Source organism: Cryptomeria japonica, chromosome 6, assembly GCF_030272615.1.
Source record: "Cryptomeria japonica chromosome 6, Sugi_1.0, whole genome shotgun sequence".
In the NCBI taxonomy this organism is placed as follows: Eukaryota; Viridiplantae; Streptophyta; class Pinopsida; order Cupressales; family Cupressaceae; genus Cryptomeria; species Cryptomeria japonica.
This window is the reverse complement of record NC_081410.1, coordinates 672112947-672133071: the sequence shown is the minus strand read 5'-3', so window position 1 is coordinate 672133071 and position 20125 is coordinate 672112947. Positions and strand designations below refer to the sequence as shown.

Sequence of the window (20125 nt, the reverse complement as noted above, 5' to 3'; positions counted from 1 at the left end):
TTTTGGTATCCAAAAACAGTTACATAATATCATCACAAGCACTGTACTCATCATTGTCAGCTGTTCACTGCAGATACAAACCTTTCAGAGAATTTCCAGAATTCCACGAATGCATATTCAGATTACCTCGTAAGCGTAACAAATTTATTTGACAATGCACCAGTCTATGATATTTAGTTACCAAGATACAAAGTTACTAAAAGTAAATTGTTCACAGCAACAGTTCATACCCTGTTAACTACAGATACATGGAGCTTCTAGTTGAAATAGACCATATCTTTGATCATGAAGACCTTAATCTGTATGGCTCGCTCATGAAGACCTTCAATTGTATGCCATTCTGAAATTGTATGACAATGTTCCCTATACAGCATCTTGTACCTACTTCAGTATTTATCACATCTTTAGCTAAATAGATTACAAATTTATGGTTTTCATCTTAACAATCTAAACTTAAAACCTGTTTCTGTGATATTTTGCAGCTCACGACAGGGTATCTTACAAACTCTGCATTTTTTGGCCCTTTGTAATGTATTGCTTCAATTGTTGAAACAGACCATATCTTCGATCATTAAGACCTTCAGCTCTATTGCTCGCTCATGAAAACCATCAATTGTATGCCAATATTTTAAAGCTCAAGACAGTGTATCTAACAAACTATACATGTTGGCCCTATACACTGCAATCTCCATGCTGCTGTTTGCCAAACTCCTATCTGCTCACCATTGCATGGAAAATGCAACTGCTAGTTGTATTTATATTGTATCAGGAAAATATGCTTGAGTGGGATTTCTATGCTGATATTAGTGGAGAGGTTTGGTTTGCGACTCACAGATTAAATAGTCTATGGTCCTCATGAATCTGGTGGGCTACAAAATTAAAGGAGGACCAATGAGTTGTTGTTAAGAGTCAACTGCAGGAATTCCTTTCATGATATATTTAATTTTTTTTTTCTAATTTAGTTAATTTGAATTTTTAATTAAATTTATTTCAATGAATTTAACTATTTTTAATATTAGAATTTTAAATTTTTGACATAAATAATAGAAATTGAATGTTAAAAAATAAAGAATGACATTCATGTATAACTGAAATCTTAAATATGTGAAAATATATCTCAAAACATAAAGTATTATAGGAAAGTGCTTGATTTTATTTCTATAAATATGTGTATCTTACAAATGTGTAGAATGATTTAATCACTTTTTAAAACATGGAGATCATATTTATAGCACACTTTCATGAAGTCCTATAGCTTCTCATTGTGTGTTCATCTTTTGTCTTGGCTTTTAAATTGTTGGATTTTGCTACAAAATGACAGATTTCTCATGCAGCTTGGAAATGAAAGAATTTAGTGTTTAGTAGGACAGCTTGATCATCTTCTATCATGATACCTATTAAATCTAGAAACTCGATAGATTTCATCTAGAGACTCTACATTTAGAGTTATACATCTTTCCAAGTAACATGAAAAATTCACAATATGCAATTACTATGGCTTTTCAAGGACAAGACTTCTAAAATGTAGGAAGCATTAGTACCATTTCTGAAGGCTGTAAAAAGGTAATCAATTTTGCTTCTTAGGGCATTACAATTAGACTTTGTGTAGGTTTATCATGTGTGTACCACATTAATCAACTTTTGCACCTATTAATGTTGTATATTTGTTTTCCATCTTTTTTAGACCAACAAATTATGGATAGGAAACATTTTTGGGAGTTAATCTTAAAATAGATTGACAAAAATTTTACACAAATTAGCCAACCAACTCATGTTGAGCAATGAGAGGTAGAATATGGATGCTAAATTTGTGTCGATTGAACTATTATGACTAGCTTTTATTTTAGAAATAGAGTCAACAAAAAGGACATAGGGCATTGGATCTCTTGGCATCCCTTGAATGAAAGTTAAAACATCAATCCTATCTCTAAAAAATAACTAAAGCAATTGGAAGGGCTTAAAAACAAAAATGTAATTGGAATTAAATGGGTATTTAGAAATAAACTTAATGAAGATGGTAAGGTAATCGGAAACAAAGCAAGATTAGTGTGTAAGGGATATCCACGGAAAGAAGGAATTGATTACAATGAAACCTTTACACCGGTAGCTAGAATTGAAACAATCAGACTATTCTTAGCTTTTGCAGCACGCAAGAACTATAAAGTATATCAAATGGATGTTAAATGTGCATTTTTAAATGGAGATCTTGAAGAGGAAGTTTACATTGAACAAATGATCAAAGATGGTTTGGGAAAACATTCTTGTTTGGGTTGTATAGTTCCATCTTTCATTTTGCAAATAACTTGTTTGATGTGTGTTTTATGACACCTCGAATATAGAATAAAGTATTGAATACTCTATCATCTCTTGAACAAAATCTTCCCAAATGCTGAATTGAATGATCACTTGAGATGATTCCAAGGTTTATACTGTCAGGTCTTGATGTGTGGATAGTCTTAATGGTTGATGTGATTGCTAGTAATCCAAGGGAGCTCACATAATTGTTCTTAGGAGATGACCACTCAAAAGCAAAGAAATAGCCTATGAGTCTGATTATACTTCCAAAAGATTTTCATTGAAATGCATTTTTTACTACTACTAATGACTTATGAAAAAAAATGGTAAAAAGGGATAGGGTTTTGAGTTACCCTAATTTAATCCTAGAAAGCAAGGGATAATGAACGACTTAGTGAAACTCAACCATACTTTGTTTCACCATGCAATGAACAACTAGGCAAAGCTGGTGCGATCTTCTAAGGAAAGAAAATGATGTTCAAATCACTATTAACTACCATCAATACCATCAAAGGTATGCATATCAATGAGTGAAGAGTAATTGAAGTTAAGATTCTTTTGACAGTTCAAACTAGCCATGCACTACAATTTATAATCAACAAATTGTAAATAGTATGAAATTACAAGTTTCACGATGAGTCATCCACACTAACTTCCATTTAACTAAAATACTTAACCAAATTTAAATTTACTTGAGAAGATGGAAAACCATGCAAATACTCCAAGATAGCATATAAAATCACCAAGCTTCAATGCCTTACATTTATTTGGCAACACTATAGCAACAATCTTATGAGTTACAAATGAAATGAGGTAGCTTATATAGAGTTCCAAATACAAACAGAAGGCCAAGATCAACCTAAAATTAATGACCAAGATTAACCACCTAAACCCTAATTAGGGTTTGTTACAACCAAATACCTAATTGGCAACTTTATTAAATATCAACTAATAAAAAAGAAACAAGTTTCTTGGTGCAAACTATAATGATGGATCCATCGATAATAAAATTCAAAGCCACATAGGATCATAACAAACTATCATCTAGAAGTTTGTTCCCCTTATCTCTTTCCCTACAAGCATATTCGATGAATCTGGACATAATGATGTTGAGCTCTTCCATTGGTACACTTGGCATGATCTCGAATTCTTTTTCCATGAATGTTAAGTCAGCTAAGGCTGAAGCAAATATCTTTTCCCAATAAGGTCCTAAGTCTTGAACATTGCTAACAAATACCATGAATGACTGAATGTCATCTAGACGTTCCTCTGGAATTGCTTTTGTAGGCCTGAAGAAGACACATCTTTCTCTTTCCATCAACTTATTAGTAATCAAATCTTCACCCTCTTTCACTCCTCCAAGTATCACTCCAGTTGTGACGATGACTCTATCATATATACCCTTGATCATTTCCTCAACTTGTGCACAAACTCTGTTGATTCCACAAACATATCCTTCCTCATCTTGAGTATGTAATGCCATCTATAAAAAATTGTATGCTTGGTGAACTTCCACCACTCCACCATCCACTAAAGTTCATTTAGGGATGTCCATCAATACTTGTAGTCACTGAATGGTTAGCTCTTTGACACTGCTAAATTCCTCATATGAGGTAAGTAGAACTTGAATCCTATCTTGGATAGAAGTGACACTAAAAAATGTACACCAATTCACCAACAAATTCTTTTTCCTTAGCAAAAGCATTATCCATCAATCTTCTCACAACTTGGGATGTTGTCTAATTGAAAACTGATTACAAATGGCTGGTAACATTCATACTACAAGATTCGGCTCACTGGCTTGCTATATACATGCTCAATTACCTAATTGGTTAACTCCGGACCTCTAAATATTAAGATATATCTTCTATCTTCTCTGTGATGAATTATGGTGCTTAATTACATTGATATATATGCTCAAGAGAGATCCACATCAGCCCAAGAGAGATCAAATGCCGAAGAACAAGATCTAACATGAAAAACCACCAGGTCGGCCTCCACCAAAGATAATCCTCCAAAAAATCCAAAGGAAGAAATGTGGATCAAAGGGAAGGTCAATCACATGCCAAGGAACATTGGGATCAATGAACTGAAGCTCCTCAAGCTATGAGAAGGATCCACAAGATTCGCCAATAGAAAATAGGTCCAAGCAGTAAACCGTCTCAAAATCTGGAAGCGATAAATTGTCAGAAAATGATCCAAACGTCCCACGGTTTAGGAATAAGGAAGATACAATCATGGTTACAAGCAAATACAACTCCGTAAGATCCGGTGAGCAAATGCAAGAAAATGTAGGAAGAAATGCTAAAACTACAAAACAAAAATAAAACTGAAAATAAATGTTCTTGGTTGATGCAAGATTGCCAAGAACTGGGAATGCTCCTACATCAATTCAACTCTTCAATCTCTTGTTCAGATGTAGTAGGCCCTAAGTCAATGGTTTCAACATCATATTGATCAGGAGTGATCTCATCTTTTGTCTTATCCACCCTTGGAGTAGCTATTTGCAATGTGTGTGTCCCTGCACTGTCCCTTGTTATCTTAGAGAATTCAGTAGCTCTCTTTTTCTCAACTATTTCGCCAATTCTCTCCCAAGTTATCTATTGTATCCTCTTCCACTGCTATTACCTCCTTGGTCATTCCATCTCGCAACCATGCTGGGATAGTTGATTTCTCTTCTCTCTCTTCTAACTCTTTGGGTCCTTGATATTCTTGGGAAGGAGACTTCCTTCCTTCGTTCACATCTTCATCCATGATGTTAACATCTTCATTCATTATAGATGTTTCAGATCTACAATTTATCCTTGCACAATCAGATTAACTTTTGGTGGCAATCTTGTTTCTTGGGCTACTCTTCCACTTCTATTATTTTATATGGTGGACTTGAAGGATTCATTCACACCTAGCCCCTCACTTTTCCTTAATGATTGACTCTCTATGATAGATGCTTGGTTCATAGTACTCTCTTGAAGAGATGAAGTGCTAGTGGAAAGATGATTGGCACTAGTCTTTTGTCTCTTTTGTCTTGATCCTTCCTTATGACTTTCTTTCCTTTTAGACCCCTTAGGTTGAGATGTTTGGGTTGCTCCCTCCCCCAAAAACATACTCTATATCATCATTGAATGATTGGGAATCCAAATTCCCCATCACCTTATAGGTTAATTCTACATTTTGTTCTTTGAGCTTCTTAACCTATACATCGACCCACCTTTGTGTGTATTGTAGGATAGGCTTCATCACTTCCTCCAATTTTGGTGATTTCTATTTATGATGCAGGAGCATCCCCGGTTCGCAACAATCTTGCATCAACTAAAAACATTTTCCTTTCTATTTTGTTTGCAGTTTCAATTTTCCTTTCTGTGTGTCCCGATTTTTGGCTCACCGGATCTTGTGGAGTTGGATTCTACTTGAAGACTTGATCATCTTTCTTGCTTTCAGACCACATCACATTTGGATCACTTTCCGACAAGATATTGCTACCGGTTTTCAAGACAGTTTCTTGTTACTGGTTGCCTGAGACCTATTCTGGTGATCTACCGGAACCCATTTCGAAGCTTGTGGATCCTTGAGTGTTGATTTCGATGTTCCTTGGCATGTGGCCAACCTTCTACGTTTCATCCTTTGGATCGATACACACACACACACACACACACACAGACATACATACATACATACATACATACATACATACATACATACATACATACATACATATATATATATATATATATATATATATATATATATATATATATATATATATATATTTGTAATCATGCTTTAAAATGGAATCAATTAGAATCAATCAAGGTATCAGATAGATAGATTGTGCCTAGAAGATGGATCTTTCGATTCAAGGTCCTGGTTGTGACCTTTTCTACTAGGTTTGTGTGCCGATATGTTGTAACCCGGTTGTTACTGGTTGGATGCAATCAAATTTCATGCAATAAAACTATCTGTTATGCATTGCCTTCATCATATTTGTGTGTTTCCATTGTGTTTATTCTTGCTGACCGGTCCAGACTGATCTCCTAAGGTCCCTCCTCACCGATGATTGCTTCAATTTCATTCCAATTAACTTGTATCTCCTTTTCTTTCTCATGTTCAAAGGCACATTGGAGGCACCTTCTATCATCTTGCACTTGATTTGGAATGGGAAAAAGCTCACAAGTCCTTATGATATCAATGGGTAGTTGAGAAAACATCTTTCTCCTAACTTCAAAGTCACCCTTAGCTCATTCATAGATTGATTGTGCAGTTTTTTTTTGAGCTTCTTAACTTATATATCGACTCACCTTTGTGTGTATGTTACAATGGGCTTCATCACTTCCTCCAATTTTAGTGATTTCTATTTCATTCCAATTACCTTGTATCTCCTTTTCTTTCTCATGTTTAAAGGCACGTTGGAGGTGCTTTCCATCATCATGGACTTGATTTGGAATGAGAAAGAGCCTACAAGTCCTTATGATATCAATGGGTAGTCGAGAAAACATCTTTCTCCTAACTTCAAAGTCATCCTTAGCATTCATCAAATAGTCTTCAAGATGTGGCCTATGTTTGTGCATTCTTCCAATAATCTTCCTTATGTTGCCATATGGATCAAAGTTTGCTCATGGCAGATAGATGACAAGGGGATATAACTTCAATTCTTCTTTTGATTTTTTAGCAGCTTGTATTGATGGACATATCTCCACTAATTTCCCAATAGTGATTGGAAAAGATATTCCAACCTTGTGTCTATTCTTTTGGATTTTGTCACATGAAACCAATTGTCTCAAGAGTTACACCAACACCATTTTGTCGATCAGGTACATTGGAAGCTTGTAGGGTGAAGATGAACAACCTTGAACTCTAATGTATGTGAACTTGGGGTATTAGATGAACCAGGCTCCATACTTCTTCACTATCTCCTTTGCTAGCTGGGACAACCTTTGATGAATACTGCCTTGCAAGGTCCTTACTATATGCATTGAAAAGACATCATTGACTCCTATTTCTCCTTCGTTGCTTCCAACCGGCCCTCGATATGTTAATCCCTTGTATCTATAGGCTCTTGCTAATGAGTAGACCACATATGAGCTCATGTAGAATTGCTTCGATTGCTCTATCTTTTTCAATTGTTGATCAATATAATTACTTATGATTATTTCCCAATTGACCATCTCATCTTTGGTTGTCACTACTTCCACGTAGTAGAACATCCAAGTCTCAAAGTATGAATGATTGAGGAGACCCCATGATTCAATCAACAATGTGATCAAATCCCCATATTCTTCCTTGAAATCTGATCGGTGGAGTCTCTTAGGCATCTTGGAGTGATGAGGTCTCAACATGGATATCCAAAACTTGTTGATGATTTCCAAACATTTCTCAAGGTCTTCATCATATATCATTTGTGCTCCTTCTTTATTTTTGTAGACCATCTTATTATGATCAAGTTTATCAAATGCTTCATGGATGTCTTTCTTTGATAGATATGCTAATACCTTGCCACCAGGAGCCACTATTTATCTTGACTCAACATCATAATGTCTTGCACACTCAACTACTAACTCATTGATTGAATAGATGGAGCGAAGCTAGCTACTTGCACTATCCCGTTCTTGATCATCTTCTTTGACACACCAGAAGTATTACTCCCATAGAGAGGTCCTCAGAACTTCTCCATGTTGAACTTTCTAGGGTTGATATCTCCTATATTTGCGCAATACGAGTCGATCTTTGATTCTGTAAGCATGCCTTTCAAATCCTCCTTGATTTGTGTCTATCTAGACAGTCCTCTGGTCCTTGGGGCTGCCAATCTCCTACAAGAGTTGCTTAAGTTATGATTTTGAAAGGATATTAAGGTGAAAAGGCACGAAAACTCAGTAGTAAAGAGAGAAATGCAATTCTAGAAATCTGAAAATCAACATAAAATTTGATGAATTATTATAATTCCAACTTCAAATTCACATCCTGACCCTCTATTAGACTAAGATTTTATTTCGATAATGATCATGCTAATGCAATATCAATCAATTAAGAACAAAATTTGACAATTGAGAACCTAGAAATTAATAATCTTGAAGGAATTCAAAGGTCTAAAACTCTTCATAAGTCTGATTTGAGCATGCACTTACAAAGGATTACCTAAAATCAAGTCTGATACTAATAAATGAATTCAAAAATGTGCAGAAATCAGACCTTCTGTGAGCCCTAAGTGATAATTAAATGATGCTTCCAAGTTCGATGTTACTCAGAAATTTGCTTTCAATGCTCGTGAAGTTTGCTTTGATATTGAATGTTGGCTTGGAATTCACTGAAACTTTCTTCGATGTTGATCAAACTCGCTAATTCGTCTTCACACTAATATAATGAATTCGCTTCAGGTTTACTTGGATCAAATGCACTGCTTGCTGATGAAGGAAATTTGATTAGATTGATGAGTAAATTAAATGCTCAATCAATCTTATATAGACATTTTATCTTGAGTCATGACCCTTGGCTGTTCATTTCCCTAAGAGGTCAACCTTTCATTTACTTCTTTTGCAATGTTTTTAAATTCCAAGGGAAGCTGACCTTATTTCTTCCTTTCCAAATTTAAATTTGAAATTAAAACGTTTTCATTTCAAAAATCTGACTTGTGTTTAGTTGTATTAGCTCCACCCAAGCATCAAATAATGTTGTCATGCAACCCTAGGTTGTAGATTCCTTGGGGTCAAGGAAAATAAGAAGTGACATTGTGGATTCCTTGAGGTCAAGGAATTTGAGCACTCACTTAACTTCCTCCCTCAATTTCGTTGATCATTCTAACTTTCTCTGTTTGAAAATAATGAAAATCCTAAGGATGAATTTGGATAACGCAACCTTTGCTTCATCTCACCTTCAAGTATTGAGAATGGATTCCATGAGGTGAATTTTTTTTTGATTATTTCATCTCTTTCAATCGTTCTTCACTTTCTTCTTTCTTGGTTTTTCTTCATTGAGGCGTTCACTTGTTTTTATCTTTAAAATCACTTTGCTTGAAAAATTTGATAATCCAAGGATAAATCGAGTTTAAGACGATTTTAATCTTTATTTCTTTCAAGACTCTCAAATCGTGGATTCCTTGGGGTCAAGTAATTTAAGAAGTGACATCGTGGATTCCTTGAGGTCAAGGAATTTGAGTACTCAAGGATGACATTGATCATCTTCTCAAGATCAATTCTTTCTTAAAATCATTGTTTTCACCAATTAAAAGGTAGTTTTTGCAAGTTTGGATAGAGATGATCTCCCTTGTTAGAATCATTTAAAACTTCATCAACTTTGTCTCTTTCCTAATGTTTGGAAGACTGATCATAATGGATTTGGGCAACTCATGGGGAACTAGCCTTTAAGACCCTAAAGTTGTGGATTCCTTAGGGTCAAGGAATTAAAGAACTCACATCATGGATTCGTTGAGGTCAAGGAAAATGAGCACTTGAGGACAAGTTGTACTCTACTCTTCAAGTCTTGGATTTTGGGGCGGTAATGGGTAGATCCTTTCATTTGATCATGAAATCATGGATAAATTCACTCATCAACTTTCATACATCTTTATAGTGCAACTTCCATTCAACCTAGCTCTTAAAATTTCCCAGTCGCAAATTCCTTGAGGTCAAGGAATTTGAGAACTCACATCGTGGATTCCTTGAGGTCAAGGAAAATGAGCACTTTTTGTTTCATCCACACTTGTAATTTTTTTTTTGATATCCACTTTTTATCTACCTAAATCTAGATCGAATTTTCTCTTTCTCACCCAACCCTTATGACACTTCCTCTTGCTTGATTGAGAGTTGCTCATCATTCATAAAACCTATTTCATGACTAAACCTATGGGTTGCATTCATGTGAATCCTTGATTAATGAATCTCTTGACTCTCATTTAACACTAAGTTAGCTCTTAACTAGCCGCTTGAGGGACTTGATTGTTGCTAGACTACTTGAGAAACCTACGACTACTAGCAAAAAAGAGAGGGTCCCCATTTGCAATGCCAGCGCAATGTGTGAAAAGGTCTCAACAACTTGGAGAATAAAGGGCTTTGAGCTCCAAGGGTGAGAATATTTATAGAGAACTTATTTATTTTATTAATAAATATCTTTTATTGATAGAGTTTCCCCCTAATGAGCTTTCTCTAGCTTAAGTTTGATGTCTTTTGAATGTATGTGTTGAGAATTTATATTTTCCTCTTTTAAATGCTTTGCTTATTTTATTGTAGCATGAATTTTAGCTGTGTGAGGATTGATGTTTATTGTGTACGTAACATATTTATTGAAGTGAATTACATTGTTATAGAATTTGTACTAGTAAACTATATCTTAGAATAATAGTGTAATTATAGAATAACTTACTATTAAAGAAAATTACTCTTTTTGTGAATAGTATTTATTTGTTTGTAATTTCTAGAAAGATTAGTAAGATATTGCATTTTATATCAAAAATGTTGAAGTGAGGACTAATAAATAGAAAAATCAAGTCAAGGATTCACCCATAACAATGTATGGAAATTCAATTCATGTTGTGCACATTTTTCCATTGTCAATTTCTAAGAGTGCAAGTAGCTACTTAATTGAAAAGGGTTGGTCAAATAGCAAGTACGTAAAAAAATAATCCTTTCTTTATATATTGAACAAAACTTCAAAAAATTTCATCCAACAAAACTTGAGTATGAAGAAAAACTATGATTATGTCATAGTAGGACCAATTTAATCCCAAATCCCTATTAATGGTGTGTTGACACACAACTCGACTTACATGAAAATCCAAGATGAAATCACACTTCTCGTAAAAGGGTTACACTCCAAACAAAAATTAATTTTCCCCAAGTTCTCTATAGTTAGTTATGGATGTGTTAAATAATTTAATTGTTCATTGTACTTTGATGTTTTACTAAAGGGCCTACAAGATTTAGACAAAATTTTGAACACACAAAAGTTGAATCACATAAATGTTCAACTTTTAGATTTAGCAAGTGTAATGTCATAAATTGCATACCTTGCAATTCCACATTATATAAATCTCCTCTTTCATTCAATAAAAGATAATTGCACAAAAAAATAGTAATTTAATTAAATATGCTTATGTTTGATCAATAAGATTGATTTTCAACCCCTAGGTTTGATTTTCTCTGGACAAATGTGCTATGCGCAAATGTCCACGCAACATGCTAGCATCCTACCAAAATCCATGACTCTACTAACCATTGGAGTGTTACACTCCCTACAATCTGACAATGTAACACCTTTGTCAATCAACCCAGTCATTGTAGATGAATCTGGACTTGCTTTATTGATGTTTAAGCTTCCATTTTGAACTCTATAGCTCCCTCTCTAGCATTCTCTTTCATTCTTGATTTTCTCACATGCGCACAATAAAATACTATATTCTTGAAACTCTTTCCATCACATTGGAAATAACACTGAAGCTTTGGAGACTACTCTTCCTTTCTCATGGTATTCGTGAGAAGGAAAATTTTCCCTTGGACAATTTGTCTTCCTCTACTGGGAGATTGGTAAATTGTAATTATGAAGCATTATTTTAAGCTTATTGTATTGTCTTTTGTTTGAAGCATGTTGCTCTCCTTTATGGTGTCTCTTTCTATGTAATTTCCATCAATATCTATCTTGATTGTCGATGGAGGTGGAAAAACCAAAATGGGAGTTTGATTGAGATAAGCCCCTAAATAACCACCTTGACCTTTCTTTTTGGTCTTGTATGTGTAGGTTTTGGAGGAAGCTCACCCTGTTGAATCCATTGCAACTTTTCAACTGTTTGAGTGATCTCTTTCCCTTTTATTTTCTTCTATTTATTTGTTTCAATATATAATAGTTAATTTTATTCCAACATAATTTCGTATTTTCCATCTTCAAAATCTATGCAGAGGTCATACTATTGTTTCTTATGATAGTTTTATTTTTCTATTCATCTGAGATTACAATGCACTACGATATCATTTGCATGCTGTACAAACGTCCATAGCAGAGAACTTGTCCAACTATCTTGAAAACCTTAGTCACCTACACTTTATATGATGAAGTTGTCACAATTTAATACTATCCTATGTTCATGATATATATAGAAAAACCATAAAATTCCCTTAATTAATTGATAACTTTATAATTAATTGGATAAAGTAGAAGATAGTGATTACCTCTTCTTTATTTGAGTGTATACTTGGTGTAATGGAGGGACTTTGCCACCTCGAGGATGATGGATTCTTGAGGACAAATTATCCTTTCGATTACCTCTATGAACTGGCACTAAGATGAGCTAGGGGATAACATAATTATGAAGGTTTAGACACCAAAGAGGCATCTCTAGATGACTCTACAAAGCCTTTGTCCTCGAGACGAGTGTGCGGAGCTAGCACACTAGCGTGACACGCTATTTCCTTGTACAAATGGAGTGTAGAGTCCGAGCAGAAAGGGTTGGATGCGCTGATAGAATTTATAAAACAACTAAAGAATATTGAAACTTGCAAAAAACATGGATTACGAAACAGAATGAGGAAAAGACTAGAGTAAGAAAATCTCACAACCAGTCCACACTATGAAGTCTCTTGCAAGATAATCTCCTCTTCACGAAGTTGTGCCTACACACATGTAAGAGAGAAAATGTTGGGGGATGTCTTTTGGAGTCTTCCTAAGTCAAACCCTCGTTTTGGTGTTTCCACCTCCACAGACAACCCCAAAAATCCATTAGAAAGATAAATGATAAAGAGAATAACAATACAATGTGAAATTGGAAATAAAATTGATAAATATGCAAGAGAGAGGATTAAGATGACTCCCCTATCATGAATGAAGATTGGAATGCTTGGAAATTCTTGGAATGGTGTGCTTGGAATGCTTGGTAATGCTGCAACAATGGTGGTGTTGGTATTATGATATCCAAAATGGTCTCCAAGAGCTCAACTTGCAAGAACTGGTTACCAAATTTCCAAAAGATCCTTCCAAATGCTTGCCAAGTGAGAGATATAGACCTAGGAAGGAATTTAGACATTGGTGGGTGCATATAGAGGTGTTACGATTCCTTTTGGGTGCAGGCATAATGATCAAATGGCCACCTGCAGACTGTCAGATTCGCGGGACGCTAGCACGCCGCGCAAATGTCTCCATGCCATGCCTTCATCCCCAAAGATGACATAGTTGGTAATGCTTCGACTAAAGCTGACAAGGATGGTCTAAGTGGACAAAAGGACAAGATGGTAGATCTCGACCTCTAATGACATAGAGGAAAATCGCCATTTGTCACATTAATTACAAGGGACAATATTTTTGATATAACATTTTACCCCCACTTTAGCGAGCATACCTTTGCTGAGGTATGCGAAGCTAAAGTAGAGGAAGATACAGAGAAAGAACATTCATGATAGGGAGGCATATTTTTGTTGATCAGACGAGGTTTCCCCCTGTGAGATGACGTTGAGATTTGGTATAGATATTGCCATTTGGTACATCCCAAATATGCTAGCTGCAGACTAGCATGATGGATGATAAGATAAAGGATAAGATACTATAACAAAAACAAACCTCACTTTGGAGGAAAGACCCTAGCTACAGAAAGATATGATATAAGAAGCCACCATTGGTATAAGATATGCTGGTATGGATAACCATACGATAGGGAGATATGATATGCTAGTATGGATAACCATATGATGGGGCAAGATAATGATATATTTTCAAGCATGGGTAGCGACACGCTAGATTGCCATGCGATAGGGAAAATGAAGATAAAATTTGCTGGCATGGATAGCGACACACTGGATAGCCATGCGATATGGAAAATAAAGATAGATTTTCCAGCATGGGTAGCGATATGATAGATAGCCACACGATAAGGCAAATAAATTTGGTAAGTAGTAGATTGGCCCCTACCAAGGCAAACAAGAAAGATATGAATTGAGAATGGTTTGGCCCCCATGTAGGCAATCTTTGGAAGAGATCAAGTGGCTTTACCCCCACCTAGGCAATCTTAGAAAAGAAAAAGGTCAAGTAGTTTGGCACCCACCTAGGCGATCTTGGAAAAGAAAAAGATCAAGTGGTTTGGCGCCCACCTAGGAAAACATGAAAAAGAAACTTGGCAAAGATACAAGAGATAAAAGATAAAATGCAGATATGATGCCCCCCCTTATAATGATATGCACAAAAGGCATGTCATTCTAAGGAGAAGAGGAGTTGTGGCACGTCAACATGACAAGATGTTTTCGTGAAATGCCATCAATGGATAACAACACATAAATGTCCACAACATAAAAATATGTAATGCAAGAGGATAGGGGACCCGATAGTTTGGCATCAGAACCCATAACAGTGCTAAAAAGATATATAGTATCACTGCGAGATGGGTGTATTGTCATAGTGCCAAGTGTCTTGGATCTGTAGAAGAGCACATGAAGGAAAAGGAGAAAAATAAAAATTTGGGTCAACATGGAAGAAGGCAAAGAATGCTCCCAATGCTTTGCATCATTCCCGAATGTCGAAAAGAAAGATACGACAAATAGAAGAAAGAGGTAAACAAATAGAGGAATGTGTACAACATAAAATCCCCTCTATCCGAGCACCTAAAGAGTAACTCGGATCCTTCAAGAGAGCACAACGGATAAAAACAGCCAGCCTCCTGTATCCAAGTACCTACGGAGTGACCTAGGTCCTCCGGGAGGGAAAAAGTAGATAAAGAAAGCATGGGGGAACACAATCAAACACACATGCAAGCAAATGTAGATGAAAAAGAAAATTCCTAATGATCAGCCTTAAGGAGGGGATCGTACTGTAGGAGATCATCATCCTCAAGAAGAGTCTTGTTCTCTTAATCTAGGTCATAGGGAGAAGGGGGCGAGCTCAAAGAGGGACTATCGCAAGGGCCACACCGAGTGTCACACCAGAAATGAGAGAAAGAGATGAAGCAACATCGACATTGTCATCCGCAAGCTCGAAGGAGGCAAGGGTCAATGATCGTGTGAATATCATAGACAAGGCTGAGATATCCTCTAAGGAACCGAACATGCATGCCTCCATGGAGGAAGAAGGTGACTCACTTGGAGAAGATGAAAAAAGAACAGGACCATTTGCCTCTAGAAGAGAGGCAATGAAAAACTCAGGAGAAGGTGGGGCCTTCTCGATCATACAAATAGAAATAGGCAAACCCATAGGCACTGAGGCAGGTAGGGGAAGGGATGAGGAACACACCTACAAAGACTTGCACTGTCGTAACTGCGGAATAGGGCCCTACTCAAACTTGTGTTTACATAGGATAGGGGTCTTAGGCCTCCTATCAACCATAGTAGGATGAAGGACCTCGAGAAAAATTGAATGTTGGAGTAGTGGTGAAGCTGGCGGGGTGGACAAAGACACACTAGGCACCACCTACGTATGTGCCATGTTAAGGAGTTAGGACAAGGAAGGTATGCCTGACAAAGAAGTGATGAGAGGAAGCTCCAAAGAAGGGGCGATGAAAACTTGCACCCATTTAGAGGGAGGTTGATAGAAAGCCCCTGAAGTAGCAAGTAGTGAGACTCAAACAACTGTAGAGACAGGAGCAACCAAGGGGAGAGGCTTTGAAACAACAACGTTGGGTGTCAGAATGACACTAGTGGGCTGTAAGGTAGTGTCATTCTCTCGAGCTCGGGCCTATTGAAAGCATTTACTTTCATGCGCACGCTAATTTTGACGGAGGTGAGGACCACCAACTAGAGCCAGAAAGGATTCAGGAGCACCGATGTAGGGGCTAACTCCCCCGATTTATATTGATAATAAGCATGGTACATTAAATCACCACGGGGAATCATGGGTCCCACTGGAGTGAGCCAAAAGTGTCCCACAAAAAATCCCCTCGGGCAACCAGGGGTCAGTATCCAGTGTCCTAGATGACATGCACCATGCCCTCATGGGGAAACTTGAGTCATTTGTGCATAATCAAGGGGACTGCATCCATAGAAATCAGCCAAGGAATGTCGAACTTAACTCATAAGAGGTCTGATTAGGGAATGATGATCAACACAGATGACACCACCTTAGGTTCTACAAGGACTGTCAAGATGATACTGCCTAAGGGGCGGATAGAGAATCCATCATGTGTCCTCAAAGTTGCACGACACTCATCATATGTCAGTCTATGCTGACCATTCACAAAGAGAGTCTCCTTTGTGATGATATCGACTCTGTTAGATGGATCAACCATCACACTTGTGACAGTTTGATTGTTCAACTTGGCAGGGATGTAAAGAGGAGTAGGCTCTTCGCAATACGGGGCATCTAGAGGTTTAATGACAAGGACACGTCAAATACTTTCCCCTTCTAGGTCGGAGGTGAGATAATGGGCATGATGGTAACCATGTTGACATATGACCGTCATTCAAAGAAGGATCCAATGCAGAAATGAAGTTTGCTAAATGTAGAGGGAATGGATCGATATAAATTTGCAAGTCATTGTTGGTTTTATCAACAAAGTTGTTCGATTTGTGTTTCTGTGCATCTACCTTGATTACACCACTGTCGATGTGGTCTTGGACAACATGTCAAAGATGATAACATAGCTTAGTGTCATAACCAGGCACGCGATGATAATGAAAAAACTTTGAACCATTATACCAATGTGGATAAGGCTGACTATTAGACAACGGTTTCATTTTCAAAAGAATATTAAGGTTGTCTTTCAACAACCGCTATATTATGCTCAAGTAGGATCCATTCAACTTAGTGAAGACTCTATTTTTTTGCAGGGCTTGCGTAGCGGCTATTAGAGGAATAGCCACAACATTAGCAACAACCTTATTATTTTGGGACCCATTTATGGTCGTGCCTCCAAAGGACCCACCACGAGGGTTCAAAGAAGTATCTCCGAACTGTGACACAGTGTGCTGGTAATCGGTGAGAGATGAGCAAATGTTAGTGAAATTTTGATATCAGTTAAGAGATAGTTTCTCCCTCAATGCTGGTTGTAGATTACCGATAAACATCCTCTATAGATCACTATCTGGTAGGGCAAAGGGGATCTTGGTTGAGATAGCTTATCTTGAAATAAAATCAATAATCTTTTCATTGGGCTTATGTTTACAATGAACAAGGTCAACAATAGTGACCCTGCTACGAACATTCACCTGAAATCATTTAAGAAAAAGATCCATAAGATGATCAAAGGTACGGATAGAGTGGTCAAGTAAGGAGCTATACCATTCTAACATTGTCCTTTTGAGGTAACGCGAGAACAGTTTCAACAAGATGAAATCTAGATTATGGTAGTCACTACACATAGTCATGAAAGAATCTATATGCATATTTGGGTCCCCATCGCCATTGAACCTATCAAACTTCAAGGACTCAACAAAAGTTGGAAGGATAGTATTCAATATGGTAATGTCAAGGAGTCTCTTCCTATAATACGCAAACATAGATGATTTACTAGAGGGAGAGGCTAAGTTTGTCAGCTGCAACTGCAACTGCACCATGTTCTGTAAGATTATATTCAGAACAGGATTAGAAGGCAAAGGAGGTGGAGGTGGGCCAGATCCACTACCACCTCCATCGGAACCTCCAAAAGGACCAGTGCTACCAGCAAATGTAGTACTAGCGCTGATTATTGAAACTTGAGCATCGACAGAGGTTGAACTACTAGACATACCTGTATAGCCCAAAGGAGTGAGTGACACACTAATACTAGGTATGGTGAAACCCACCATGTGCACACCATTATTACAATAAGGGGTCATAGTGTGTCATAAGGTGGCAAGATGAACCATTATTACAATATAAAAAGCAGTGCCAATATTGCTTACAAAAAGTTGACATCTAAGGGGTCATAGGACACAATATGACCCTTTCCCCCTCCCTCTCTCTATCTCTCTCTCTCTCTCTCCTCCCTTCCCCTCCCCCCCCCCCTCTCTCCCTCTCTCCCTAATATCACATTCTAATTTATTTATAAATTAATATTTTATATATTAATATATATATTAATAAACAAAAGATTAATTATGTGCAAATTTAGTTATTGAATTTACTTATTAAAATCGAATATCTGATTTTTGTTGTACAAATTTAAAATTTAAAATTTTGGCTCAGGAATGCTTTGGGATTTGGCTTCGAAGTGACAAGCCTAGAAATTGAACTAAAAAAATGTGTTTTTCAGTATTCCTTGATTTTCCAAACTTTACACTGGTGGCTGACGACTTTTTTAATAGCCAAGATTGATAAAATGAAAAGGGTTTTTTAAGGACGCTCTCAACTTTCCAACAATATAAGACTTGTCTTATTTCAACTTTAATAAATAATAATTATTTATTTTCTAATTGAATTATGACAAAAGTCCTGATTGATAGACTGATTGAAAAACACTCATAACTTTCAATTAGTATAACATTTTTTTGACTCCAAAACATTGGTCACATCCTATGATTCATCTACTATAAGGAAATTTTTTTTAAAAATTAATTTCATAAGCTTTTGACCAAGTTAAAGTGGTCAGATGTAGGAGTTTTTGAATTTATGAAAAGTTGTAGTAAAAAATTCATAAATAATTATTTACTTTATAAAAAATTATTAAAAAAATACGTGTCACATCCGAACATGAGTCTAATACTTATATTATAAATCTTATAAAAAAATATTATGATTTGATTGTGATTAGGGTGGTCAGACATACGCCTACTTATCTTTTTCCTGAAATTTTAGTACCACTGCATTGAAATTTGAAAAAATAGGACTTTTTTTTTCCAAAAAAAAACGTGTAGCTTAGAAACTACATTCAATTTTCTATAGATTCTCTTACATATTTTCAAAATAATATTCACAACTTATTCAAATTTTCATGTCAAGTTGCATAACTCTGATTTTCTGAAATTTCATTGCCACTTAAGGGCCTGTTTTGGCACACCATGATCCTGCACATACCCACTTCCTGTAGCATACCTTGATACATTGTGGTGTTTTGAATCAAATACCAAAGTGATATCTTAGCCGGAGTAACCTTAAGTTGCTCGATAAGTTCATAATCACTTGGTCACTTGTCTGCTAGCAAAGGTGCCTTAGGAAGGATAGGTTCAGAAGGCGGTAGAGAAGTTCGAGATAGTTTAGGAACTTGTTTGTTATTCCGAGTGTTATATGTGTGAGCAATAGTATTATAAGATGGTTGCTTGTATTGCATAAATCTGGTGTATAAATCAAAAGATTCTCCTTTGAAAGGTTTTTCATTATGTTAGATATTTGGTTAATCCTAAAGACATTGAGAGGGGGGGTGAATCAGTGTCTAACCGGTGATGAAAGATTTAACTTAAGTACTTGCAACTTTATAACTGAAATTAATATACCGGTAAGAAAATAATAATAGAGTAAAGAGAAACAAAAGAATCAACATCAATGCATACCATAACACATATATTTTTGGCAAGGAAACCTGGTAAGGGAAAAACCTTGGTGGGATTTGTGACCCACAATATTTACTTACTGGCCAATATGAATAGATATTACTCAGTACAATAGGGGCCTGCACATGCAGGAAGGTCAACTTCCTAGAGCTCACTGCTCAACACAAAATGGAGTTCCACTGACTACACAATTGGATGGTTAAATCCAATAACAATGTACTACTTCAAAATAGCATCTATAATGCTGGATTTAGTACCAGTTTAAGGTTTGTTTGATACCTCTACCAAAACCTTGCTGGTAAATAGTCTTCGCTCTGCTCTGCTTCTTATTCACTCTTAAAATAAATACATCAAAGTGCATATACAATTATTCGGTGTCATACATACATTTCATTGCCTACTTCGCATACAACTACTCACAAAATGACCTCCAAGATCTCATACATATATGAGTCTTTACAATACATCATGTC

At 36.3% G+C, this 20125-nt stretch overlaps 1 protein-coding gene across 11 annotated transcripts in view; it reads left to right on the top strand.

Moving 5' to 3' along the window:
• Window positions 1-923, top strand: part of LOC131080072 (pentatricopeptide repeat-containing protein At1g19720) — a 36298-nt gene extending 35375 nt beyond the window's left edge. For 8 of the 11 annotated variants that reach the window (XR_009114126.2, XR_009114129.2, XR_009114125.2 and 5 more), the window contains 2 exons: window positions 74-348; window positions 483-498. Coding sequence is in view for 2 of the 11 variants with exons in the window: in XM_058018162.1 (XP_057874145.1) it covers window positions 74-129; window positions 218-344 (183 nt within the window). In the remaining 9 variants the exon portion in view is untranslated. Of the gene's footprint in view, window positions 1-73; window positions 349-482 lie in introns of those variants that run through there. The other 3 variants (XM_058018163.1, XM_058018162.1, XR_009358301.1) reach the window with 3 other exon arrangements.
• The last annotated feature ends 19202 nt before the right edge of the window (window positions 924-20125 follow it).